General features: G+C 56.5%; 1 protein-coding gene across 1 annotated transcript in view; it reads left to right on the forward strand.

Moving 5' to 3' along the window:
• ST6GALNAC2 (ST6 N-acetylgalactosaminide alpha-2,6-sialyltransferase 2) overlaps window positions 1–12,069 on the forward strand; it is a 17,359-nt gene that overhangs the window by 2,332 nt on the left and 2,958 nt on the right. Inside the window, exons 5-11 of the mRNA XM_042783530.1 lie at window positions 6–120; window positions 4,599–4,659; window positions 6,700–6,874; window positions 7,441–7,609; window positions 7,972–8,110; window positions 9,613–9,716; window positions 11,433–11,516. Coding sequence (XP_042639464.1) covers window positions 6–120; window positions 4,599–4,659; window positions 6,700–6,874; window positions 7,441–7,609; window positions 7,972–8,110; window positions 9,613–9,716; window positions 11,433–11,516 — 847 coding nt within the window. The remainder of the gene's footprint in view (window positions 1–5; window positions 121–4,598; window positions 4,660–6,699; window positions 6,875–7,440; window positions 7,610–7,971; window positions 8,111–9,612; window positions 9,717–11,432; window positions 11,517–12,069) is intronic.

Here is a 12,069-nt window from a genome sequence, read left to right on the forward strand (position 1 = left end):
TCCAGCCGGGGGCTCGAGCGGCGCCTCTGCGCCCCCAGCGCCTCCGCCCGGCGTTGCACTTGCGCTGCGGGATCCCACAGCCTCTGCCGGCTCCCGAGGGCCTCGTGGCGCTGCGCACCGGCGAGCCGCCCTGGCAGCCGCGCGCGGTTGATTGACCCCTGCCTGGAGTAGAAGCCCTTCGAGTGTCCAGTTGGGGCTGGATCACGTGAGTCAGTGAGACAGCCCCGCGTGTGCGGGCAAACGTCACACTCCCAGACTTTACTCTTCAGGCCGGGGGCCCAAGTCTCCAGAGGGGTCCCTAGCAGATGCCAGGCTTGCCTTCCGCACGCCCGATGCCTTCTCTCTGAGCCCTAATCTCTGGGGCTGTTTGCTCCTGGTTGGTTTGATGAGCACTGTCTGGGCGGACTCCCCGGGGAACTGACGCTGGGCTCTTTCCAGGTCCCCCTCCTGCCCCCCCTGCTGGGTTCCCCTCCCTCTCACTTGCCTGGGCACCTTCCTTTCACCTGCGTCCCACGAGGAGAAACCTGAGAGCATGCCTTTGGCAGTTAGGGAAGAAACCTCAGAAGGACCTAGCTTTCCTCCGGAAGCTGACAGCAGGGCCGTGGCCACTTCCCTCTCCCCTCCCAGGGCTTTCCCACCTGCTGCCCCAAAATCTTGATACCTCAGGGACCTTGTTCCAGGTGCCGTGGCATGAAAACAAAGTTAGCATGTTGTCTCAGGAAACAAGGTCCAACTTTGCAGCCAGTTACAAAACAATAGGAAACACAGACGATTGAGTCCAAGCTTCTCAGGCCAAAGGGTGTGCTAGTTGGTGGTACTTGAGGTTAATAAATCTCCCTGGAGGCAGAGATCACATAGTGAGAAGGGTTCAGAAGGGTTGGGAAGGGTTGGTGGATTAAGAAAGTGGATTCCTGTCAGTTCTTTGTAAAGAGGTTTAAGAACATCAAGTATACACCCTTTAAAAAAACACCAACTTTAAAAGAGATTGACTCTATGTCCGTTGTTCTTCAGCAAAGCCTTTGGAAGAAATCCTACATCTTTTCCTTTAAACTTTGTATTATTATTAGGGTGAAAGTTTACAGAGAAATTGGTTTTCAACAACTCATACGCGTTTCGTTTCATGACACTGATTGCAAACCTCGTAATGTAACAGGTCTCTTCCCACATCCTCCCTGTGGTAACCTTTTCATTTCCTTTCATCCGTTCCTGTCCCTTCCTGCCTTCTGGGCATATGCTGTGATCCTTGAGGACCACCAAGCACCTGCTCATTTCCTTCTTGTTTCTCCCTGTCGCTCAAACTCCAGGGGCCAGGTCAGGCCTCGGTGGGGGAGGTAGCTCTTTAGTCCTGAAGAGAGCAGGATGGGAGGGAATGGACCTTCTGGAGCAAGGAACTTTGAACCAGCTGCCTGGCTGCGATGGCGAGTGTAGGAAGGGAGCCCCAGAGCCCAAGGAGGGGGCTCTTAGCTGGAGGTTAGAGGAATCCAGCCCAGCTTTACTCACGGGTCAGTGGTCCCAACACTGGGATTTTCAGATTTGTAAAATGAAGGCAAAGAAACAAGCAGAGGGGCCTGGCTGGGCTTGACACAGGACCATAGTGGTCATTACTGTAAACATTTAAGCCAAAAAAAATGACTAAGAATGTGATTTATGTTGAGTGAATTTAGTTTTATGAAGAGTGCCCGTCGTTGCCCTTATTTCTCGGGCTGCTAAGACTTCCCGGAGGGCACAGGTGGCTGGCCCTCCCCACTCTCTACCAGTGCCGCCCACACACACACACAGGCGTCAGGCTGAAGGGCAGGACTGACACAGGGCGACGGGCTGGAGAAGCCCCTGAGAAGGTCTGGAGATGTGTCTGGCCTCCTTGAGGCTGCGGCAGGATGGGGCAGGGGTTTGGTCCCAGAAGCAAAACCCAGCAAAACTGGAAGTGGGGGTTCCCTCCCCTCCCCTCAACTCCACTGCTCCCACCCAGTTCATTGGTTCCTGTGTCAGAGTCCTCAAGCTCGACTGCACCGTAGACTCCCCTGGGGGAGAGAGGTGCCCAGCTCCCAGCACACACCAAGGAGAAGACCAAATCTCTGGGCCAGGCCTGGGCATCAGTGTTTTGTTTTTTCTTTTTAATTGTGGTTTGGGTGAAAGTTTACAGAGCAAATTCACTCCATACAGCAGTTCACGTACACTGTGTCTCATGAGATTGACCACAATTCACCACAATGCAACAGCACCCCTCCCAGTTTCTCCCGACAGTCACCTCTTCCCTGTGTCCATCCCTCCATGCACTCCTGCCCCCTGAGTTGTCTCCCTGTGCATAAGCAGCCCTTCTTTCTCCCGTGATTGTTCTCTCCAAGGAGTTATCTACCCCAGGTAAATGTTCAGCTCATATGCCTGTCTTTTGTTTGGCTGGAAGCCACAGGTGTGGGTTCAATTTCAGACCTGAAGGGCAGCTAGGGGCCATAGTCTCAGTGGTTCCACCAGGCTCTATCAGCCCAGCAAACCTGGTCCCCACCTTTTTTTTTTTTTTCTCCAAATGATTTTGAGTTTTGTTCCACATTGTTCTCCCTCTCTATCCAGGATCTCCTACATAGATCCCCCTCCAAGTGGTTGACAGTGGTAGCCGGGCACCATCTAGTTCTTCTGGTCTCATAGTCATATAGGCTGCAGATCGCATGGTGTACCAGTCGCTAGGACTAATTGTTTCCATGAATCTTTGGTTTCCTTTATTCTTCTTTGCTCTCGATGAGGAGAGACCCATCGTTGCATCTAGATTGCTGCTTGCAAGCTTTTAAGATCCCAGTCACTACTCACCAAAGTAGGAGGTAGAACAATGTTCTGTGTAGTAAGTTATGCCAGTTGAGCTTGATGTCCCCTGTGACTATGGTCCCAAGCCCACAAGTTCAACTACTCGGTCCTGCTGGGTAGCTGGCTTTGTGACCAAGAAGTGACTACATTGTCCCTCGTCAGCTCTGCTATACACCTGGGAATTCAGATCATAGAAATAAACTTATAGGACCACTGTCTGCCAACCCTATACATGGTCTTGGGTACACTCCCTGCTTCATAGACCTACCTACTAGTTCAGCCTGTCCACCCATCTATCCACCCGTATACCCATGTTTGCCTTCACTGACAGCACGGTACTGTATGTGCAGAAGGGTTCATCTTTGTTGTCTGCGCCTCCCATGTACCTCTCTGTGTCTTCCTCTTCCTCAGGGCCGCCATGTTGATCGGCGTCAGTTTCAGGAGCTCTCCATCATTGTCAGGGCAGCAACGCTGGCTCCTCTGCAGGGGAGAGGCGGGGAGGAGGCTCAGGGTCCCATGGGTGGCTCGTCCCAGGCGGGACAGAGGGACTGGGGAGGGGATCTGGCCTGCCCCTCCAGGGTCTTAACGAACCTGAAGGGAGGCAGGGCACAGGCCCCCGTGTCCCTCAGCCTTTCTCAGCTTGTAGAAACAAGTGGCAAAAGGCCTTTGTTTTCCTTGAGACTGACATTCCAAAGTCCTCCCCCACCTGTTCCTGTATGGGTGCCGGGCTGAGGGGAGGGGTCTGGGAGAAGCCAGACCACCCTTTTGAATAGGCAAGGCCGCCTGTTCCTTTCGGTTTGCGCCCTGCCCAGTGCAAGGGCCACCTAGAGCCTGGGAGTGGGGAAGGGGAGAGGGGCAGTCACATTGACCCCGTTACCCCCCTCCAAAATGGCCTCAATGTCCGAAAAGGAAAACAGATTTTCCACTGAGGGTGATGGACATGTAGTAAGACTGCACTCTCTCAGGGGTGGAAAACTTGTGAGACCCGGAAGACAAGGCCGTCCCATCATGTAGTGTTCCGGCTCCCACAGTTGTCACTGTACCTCCTCTTCTCCCTGTGGGTAGCGGTGGCTGCCCCTGAGAAGGCACTTGTCATGTCAGATAACATGGATTGTCTCTTTGGACCCTCCCAACAATCTGATGAGCTCACACTGGTTACCCCTGTGCCACAGACGGGGCAGTGAGGTTGTGAAAAGTTGGTAACTTGCCCGAGATCAGAAAGGTGGCGAGTGAGAGAACCAGGGCGCTAACCCAGCCACTCCTTTGAAGAAAGGTTGGGCAATCCTACTTCCGTAGTGATACTGCCTCGGAAACCCAAGGAGGGGTCCCTATGAGTCGGGCCGACTCCACGGCACATAACAACAACAACCCAGAGAGGCAGGTGTCAGAGCCCACGCCCTGCCCACCACCCAGACGGCAGGGACCCACCCAAAGGGAGGAGGCCCAGAGAGCCCTCAACGGTTTGCATTCCCAAGCGCTGGCTGGCTGTCCTGGGGGGCAGCCACATCGTAACCGCTGTCCCACTAACTCTGGTTACTACCCATTCCTGCCACTTGCTGAAGGCTTTGACTTTGGGCAGAACGGAGCAAAGTCACAGTATTTTGTGTGACCAGAGAGAGAGATGTGCAAGGCTCACACACAGAAGTAGAGGACGCAGGGAACGCACAGCTTTGGACCCTGATGGATGGATTTTATGAGCCCCCAGAGTTCAGGGGGTCAGGCTAGGGGACCCCCAAGGGGCAGGCAGGATCCCCCGACGGGGCCGAGCCAGAGCCCAGCTCTACCTCTGTCTTCTCCCTCAGGGACACCACGTCACCACAAGCCTTCTTTGGACCCAATGTACTGAATTCCGGAACAAGAAAGGTACAGTGGTCCCCACACTGGCAGTGGTTTTCCGCATGCTCATTCAGGACAGGAGGGGACGGGAGATCATCAAAGGAGAACATTCGCGTGTGACTGTGGGACACACAGCACACACTTCCCTCAGGTGACACACGTGCCAGGACCTCACCTATCCCTGGCTGGGGTCTGATTTCAGACAACCCTCCTGCCACCAGTTCCCAGTAACTCACAGACAGCTGCCCTTCCGACGGCCACTTCCCCAAGCAAACTTCGAATATTTTTCAAGGTGAAGTGCCACCCTTTTGTAGGATTTATGCATCTCTTGACCATTTCTTAACACAGCTACCGTTATTAGGTTCCCATCTTTGGTCTGACGGGTCACTGACAAAGTTTTTGGTCACTGATCCCATTTCCCCCATGTGGTAGTTATGTTTGTGTGTCAGCTTGGCTGGGCCTGGTTGAGTGGCTGGGCAGCGGGTGGTAGTTATTCCCCATGATGAGACTGGCAATCAACTCCATGGTGGGATCTACCACAAGTAGCTGAGTAGCTGCCTTTGGAATGTGGTCTTCTTCCTGTATACGAAGAGAAGCCTTGGGAATAGTCTCTAGTTTATGGCACACTTGGACCCTGCATGTAGCCGTGTTGTTGTTCAGCAGCCTGCCATGCTCTGCCAACCTTGACAATGAATGGCCTGCCGTGTGGTTTGGTAACATCGGGACTGTGCCTTTTTACTTGTCAATCTTGGGCTTCTCAGCCTCAGCAGCCAACAGCTATCTGAGTGAAGAAATGTCTCTAGCTCCAGTGGGCCGGGAGCAGGAGGCAGAGCTGGACCCCAAGGTTGAGGGGCTTTCACCCAGCCCCTAGAGCCCGGCACTTTGAACTTGGACTTAAAGCCTCCAAATTATAAGAATAAAGTCCTGTTTGTTAAGGCCATCCCATTTGTGGTATATTCCTGTCAAGAGTGGTACTAGGGAACCAGAGCACCCCACAAGCCCTGAGGTTTGACTGCACTGTTTTACATAGTGCAGCAATGTTTAAGCACTCCTGTGTCACATTAGAAGGAGCTCCAGTAGCGTAGTGGATAAGGCATTCGGCTGCTAACCAGAAGGCTGGTGGTTCAAAACCGCCAGCCACTCCTCAGAAGGAAGACTGGACAATCTACTTCTGTAGAGATACCACCCCAGAAACCCATGGAGGGGTCACTATGAGTTGAATCAACTCAACAGCAGTGAGTTTGGTTTGGTTTATACTGAATCTTAGGAGCTCTGGAGGCACAGTCCCTAAGGCATAACCAGAAGATTGGTGGTTCAAACCCACCAGCCACTCTACAGAAAGAAGACTAGGCAGTCTACTTCTGTCAAGATTTACCACCTTGGAAACCCAATAGGTTTTCCTACTTGATATGTGTATATCTCTGTCTCTATCTACATACCATTGATCTATCAGTTGATTGATCGATCGATCGATCGATCAGTCTATATGTGGTGGCAGTGAAATTTCTCAGCAGGGTGTGAAACCAGAATGAACCAGTTGGAGTCCTGAGTAACAGTAACCCTACACAGGCCGAAGCTGTGTGCGATTCCAAGATGGTGGGATTACAGGGCCTCACATTTCCTCAACAGCTCTTGTCCAGAGGTACCGGTGGGAGCAGTGCTGCCCTAAATCTCCCCCATAGCCCTTCCCACGTGAATCATACAATTGGTGTCATCCAGGCTGACATGGGCTCCTCCTCTGCAGGACAGCAGGGTCATACCCCTTCAGTGGAAGGTACCCCAAGTCTCCCCAGGTGTGAGGTGAAGGAGCATGACAGACAGGCCAGAGCCATCAGGCCGTGAGGAAGTTACACAAGGAGGAGAAGGGCCAAGGAGGGTAAATCTAGAAAGTTCTCCCACCCCCACTGGGCCACTGGACCGCAGACCAGCTCGACTTGTAGATCCTGGGGCGGTCGAGTCTGGAGGACGGAAGGCGGCTCTTCTCTCTGTCGCCGCTCTCCTGTGGGGTCTCTGGGCTCCCCGGTGGGCTCCCCACCTGACTGGCTTTGGCCCTCTTCTCACCCACAGAGCAGGCTGTGCTGCTGCCCACTGTACTTCACCGTCCAGCGGAACCCCCACTTCCGGAGGCTGTTTAATTTCTCCACCCCAGTGCTGCTGTGGGGGCGCGCCTTCACCCGGGAGCTCTGGAACAGCCTGAGCTGGCACAGAGCCCCCTATGGCTGGCAGGGGCTCTCCCACCAAGGTGACCGCACGCCAGCCCTCCCTCACACCCCTCTGCCTCAGCTGGTCCCTGCCTCCTGCTCTTGGCCACAGCACCGGTGACAGGTGCTTTCCCCTCAGAGGGCTTGACTCAGAGCTGTGCCCAACTCCTGCTTTACCTCACGCTTTGAGGGAGTGGGACCAGGGCTGCCCCCGTGGAGTGACTCTGGTCCTCTTGGGGCCTCCTGGCACAAAAGGTGCCAGTGTCCAAAGGTAGCCGAGGACAGAGGCTGTGGGGGCCTCAGCAGTCTTATTTGTGCTGCCATGGAAATCGCCTCATTTCCCAGCTCCACTCCTCCAAGTGTCGATGAGAAATCACAAGGCTTGAAAGGGCTTGATATCCTGAGGTCTTGAGGAAGTTGACGGCCCAGCGCCCCCAGCCCCACCTTCCTCTTTTCAGTTCTGACCCTCCCACCCACCCTCTGTGCTCCGAGGGGCTTCTGCTCGGGCCTCGGGGGAGGTGCAGCACCAGAACCAGGTGGTCAGCGAAGGCCCGGCATGGCTCTCCTGATGCCCCTCCTCTCTGCGCCCTCTGTCCCACACCCACAGCCATTGCTTCCACCCTGAACCTCCTGAACGGCTCAGATAGTGCGGAGCTGTTTGCCACCTCCAAGGAGTCTCTTCCAGACTGCATCCGGTGTGCTGTGGTGGGTAACGGGGGTATTCTGAATGGTTCCCGCCAGGGCCCAAACATCGACGCCCATGACTATGTGTTCAGGTACGAGGGGCAGGGGCCAGGGAGGAGGGGGAGGGAAGAGCCGGGAGGAGAGTGGCCCTCCACCAGCCCCAGGGCAGCTTCCGCTCTGAGGGCCGTAGGCCTGGGCAACAGAGGCCTTCAGCAGAAGCTTGGCCAGACAGGCTTGGATGAAAGAGAATGGAAGCAGTCGACCCTGAAGGCAGAGAGTGGGTGCCACAGGCCAAGGGGACCCCGAGGAAGGAACCACAGGGCCAGATTTACCCACTTCACAGGCAGTGGGCGGGGTGCTCACAGAGGCCTGGGCGCAGGCATGGGGGAGCCGTGGGGCTGGAAGGACACACAGACGGTGTAACCGCAGAGGCTGGTGGGCCTGTTTTGACCAGACTCAATGGTGCCGTGATCAAAGGCTTCGAGGACGATGTGGGCACCAAGACCTCATTCTATGGTTTCACTGTGAACACGATGAAGAACTCTCTCATCTCCTATAGGCACCTGGGCTTCACCTCCATCCCACAGCGACAGGTGAGGCCCCTGACGGCCGGACCACTGTTGTGGATGGCTGGCTCCTGTGACTTCAGCAGAGACAGCGACCCACAAGGGAGCCGAGAAGCGCAGCCCTTTTATGACTTAGCTTCTGAGTCTCTGAGGGTTCCAAATGCTTCTGAGGTCACACGGCTTGAATTCGAATCCAGGCCCCTTTGACCTCAGAGCTAGGGTTCTTCCCATTTCTCCACTACCAGAAGGTGTCTTGGATTCTCATAACAGCCCTGTGCCGGGAATTTCACTGTTTGGAAACTGAGGGTCAGAGAGGTTGTAGAGCCTGCTCAAGGTCACAGCTAGTGAGGGAGGGGGCCAGAATTTGAGCCTGTGTGTGCTCCCAGCTTCTTTTAGCCACACCCACTTCACGTCACATCACGCCTTCCCCCTTGAGTGTTCTGGGTGCCATATGTAGGGTCAGGGAGAGCCCAGGAGAAGACCTTCTGTGGCACTGGGTGAATCCATCTGAGTGTTCCAGAAGCTTCCTCCTCTGACCATGGAATTCCTGGGTGTCCCTACACAGTGTCTGTGCCGACAGTCCCTCATCGTAGCTCATGACACAGCCAAACGGATACCCTCCTTTCAGGTGTGGCCACAGTGCACATATGAGTTACCTGTTCTTACCTCACGGTTCCCTGCCACTTCAAGGCTTTAAACAACGAACGCTTGTTATCTCACAGTTCCTACGGGTCGGGAATGTGGGAGCAGCTCAGGGTCTCTTGGGTGGGCGCAGTCAGGGTTGGGGGGGACTGCCATCATCTGAAGGCTTGACTGGAGCTGGAGTCATGATGGCGCACTCACAGGTGCCACTACGTGGGCCTTTGAAGGGTAAGGGAGTGCTTGGCAGAGGGCAGCCGGTGTCACCAGAGGGAGAGAGCCAAGAGCACAAGGAAGCCGCGGTGGTTAGGTCATGAGTGGCCTAGTCTGAGAGTCACACACCAGCCCTTCCACTTATTTTTTTACTTAAATGCCCATTGTGTTACTGTTTCTCGTGGGTCGGGAACGGGGGTGGGGACATCAGGGGACGTTCATCCCCGCTCCACAGTGCCACGCACAGAGGAAATGCAGCCTGGACAGGTGGGCTGCTCCGGCGGCCACTGTGTATTCGGAGGCCTTCCAGCCTGGGGGACCCGTCTCCACACTGTACCGCACGATGCTTTGTTGCAATCTGTCATGTTTCATGGGCTAATTTGTGGGAATAGATTGCCAGGCCTTTCTTCCTCCTTCCACTTCTCTGTTACAAACAAGCTTCCAGGTCTAGTCCACACACAAGTGGATTGGCCATTAGGCTCCACCCCTTGCAGGAAGAAATATCAAAGGATAGTAGACACATTTTAAAACCACCACAATACTTCAGAGACAGAATTACTTGGGAGAAATTCTCCGGTCAGGCCATGCGGCAGAGCCAGGAGGGAGGGAGGGTTGTCTATTCTGAACTAAAGGTGGGCTCGTCACCATTGGGCTCACCGTCTCTCTTGCCCTGACAGGACCTGCGCTACATCTTCATCCCCTCTGACATCCGCGACTACGTGATGCTGCGGTCAGCCATTCTGGGTGTGCCTGTCCCCGAGGGCACTGATAAAGGGGACAGGTAAGGAGCTGAGTGGGGTTGGGATGCCGAGATGCTGTGGGGCAGGGGCTGGGTGAGACAGTAGTCACCCCCTTGCTCCTGGGGCCTGTGAGGGGTGGAGACAGTTGGTAAAGAACGGAAGGGGAGGGAGGTTGCAGTCCTGGGCTTCTTGAGACAGGTGGGCGAACCCCCAGGAAGAACTCAACAGCCTTGGGGAACAATGCCCCTGTGTCCACCACAAGGTGCCCAGGAACCCTCCTGATGAGGTGGGCCCAAGGGACAGAGTCGCTGCTTGAATGTGGGCATGGCCCCTCTGCTCAGGGCACTGCCTTGGTGACCAGCCCAGCCCCACAGCTCGTGGCACACAGCCAGGCAATGCTCGCAGGGTCGTTGCACAGCTGGGTCTGAGCGCACTGTTTGTGGAACCTAAGAGAAGGGACTATTGTCCATGCCACTCATCCTGGCGGCTTCCAAGGGCTGTGCCCGCGAAACAGGAGAGGGCTCACGTAGGCTGCATCCTGCATGTGGGAACAGAGGACACTTTGTCTTCTCCCACCTTCCTGTCCAGCGGGCCTGGCCCAGCCCTTTTGAACCTACCCCTTGCGGTAGGAAACCTTTCCCATCCTGGGGTCAGATCCAGGAGTCTGTGCCAAGCTACCTGGCCCTCCTAGCTCAGGGCCCCAGTCATCTCACCCACTCCCCCAAGAGCAGCTTTGGAGGGGTCCTTAGATTACTGCTCCTAGCCAGGCCAGGGCCCTGCCCTAACAGTGACCTAACAGTTGCTCCCTGTGATGAGGGGGGCTTTGTGACACGCACGGGCTGGGCTCTTAGGGGGAGCTGGCCTGAGCATCAGCTGGACAGGAACCCTCTCCAACACCAATGAGCTCCCCCTCCCAAACCCCTAGCCCGTCCCCCACCCAGTCCCCCTCCCAGTCCCGGTCCAACAACATTGTCACCGCTCCCACCCAGCAGCACTCCAGCTCTGGTGGTCTAGCCCAGTCCCCGTCCCCATCCCCATCCCCCACCAGGGGGGGCTCCGCCTCCCGCCAGGCCTCCCAGCCCTCATCCCGCACTTCCTCCCTGGCCCCCAGCCCTAATGTCCAACACGTGTCCCGAAGCTCCGCCCCAGGCCCCACCCCGCCCCCCTCCAAGTCTCCCTCCCAGTCCGGTTTGAAACCCGTCTCTCGCAACCCCTCCCAAAACCCCTCTGTGCCCATCACCAAGTCCCCTGCCCCAAGCCCCAGCGGCTCAGCCTCCTTCATCGGGCCCATTCGGGGCATCCCATCCTTCATCGCCCCCTACGTGCCCCGCTTCATGAAGGAGCCCCCCTTCTTCCAACCCCCAACAGCACCACTTCCCCAAAACCGCTGTTTCCCCTGCTCCTTCCCCTGCCCGCCCCCACCGCCCCCGCCACCCCCTGACTCCCTCTACTTCCCTCTGCTCCCACCGCCTCCCCACCAGCCCCCGGTCAGCTGCGCCTACCCCACCCCTCCTTCCCTGTTCACGCCCCCCTCCTCCCTGTCCTACTCGCCGCCCACCGAGGTCCTGGTGAGCGGGAAGCCACACGTCGTCCCCACCGTGCTGCCTGCCACCTTCTACACCCCCTTCTCCCGCTACTACTCCCACCCCCGCCCCCACCGGGCTGGCCGGCGCCGGCTGCCCCTGACCCCACTGCCGAATGTGCCCACGTATGACGTGGGGTCGGGTCGCTCTGTCCACTTCTTTCGTGGGTCCTAGGCCGCAGATGTATTTTGGACCAGAAGCCTCTGCCAGTAAATTCAAGCTGCTCCATCCAGGCTTCATCGGCTACCTGACAGAGAGGTACAGTGGGGGGGACGGGCAAGGGGCAGGGTGGGCAGAAGGCCCCGCCGCCTGTGTGCCGCAGCCCCGCCACAGCCCCGAGCAGCGACGGAGCCCTGCACTGACGCTTCAGAGGGTGTCATCCCCTGCTTTAGTTGCTGCCCTGAGGTTTACGTACAAAGGCACAGGGCTGTGGGGACCCAGGAGGTGTCGGGCACTCTGGGCTACTGGAGGCAGCATTGCCTCCCTTTAGGCCCAGACAGCGTGGTGGGTAGGCACTCAGCTGCTAACCAAAAGGTCGGTGGTTCGAATCCATCAGGCACTCCAAGGGGAAGACCTGGGGACCTGCTCCCATAAAGGTTACAGACCAGGAAACGCTCTGGGGCGGTTCTACCCTGTCCCGTGAGGTTGCCTTGAGTCAGAAATCCACAGGGCACCTAACACAACAAATCAGGCCCAAACACACCCAGCCAAGGGGACCCCCAGGGAGGACCCTGGGCCAAACAGCTGGATCCCACTCCTTTCCCTCCCTCCCTCCCTCCCCCAGGGCTTCACACCACCTCTGTGAGAAGCC

The sequence above is a fragment of the Orycteropus afer genome, unplaced genomic scaffold (assembly GCF_000298275.1).
Source record: "Orycteropus afer afer isolate SDZICR_OR568_19922 unplaced genomic scaffold, OryAfe1.0 scaffold00018, whole genome shotgun sequence".
NCBI lineage: Eukaryota > Metazoa > Chordata > Mammalia > Tubulidentata > Orycteropodidae > Orycteropus > Orycteropus afer.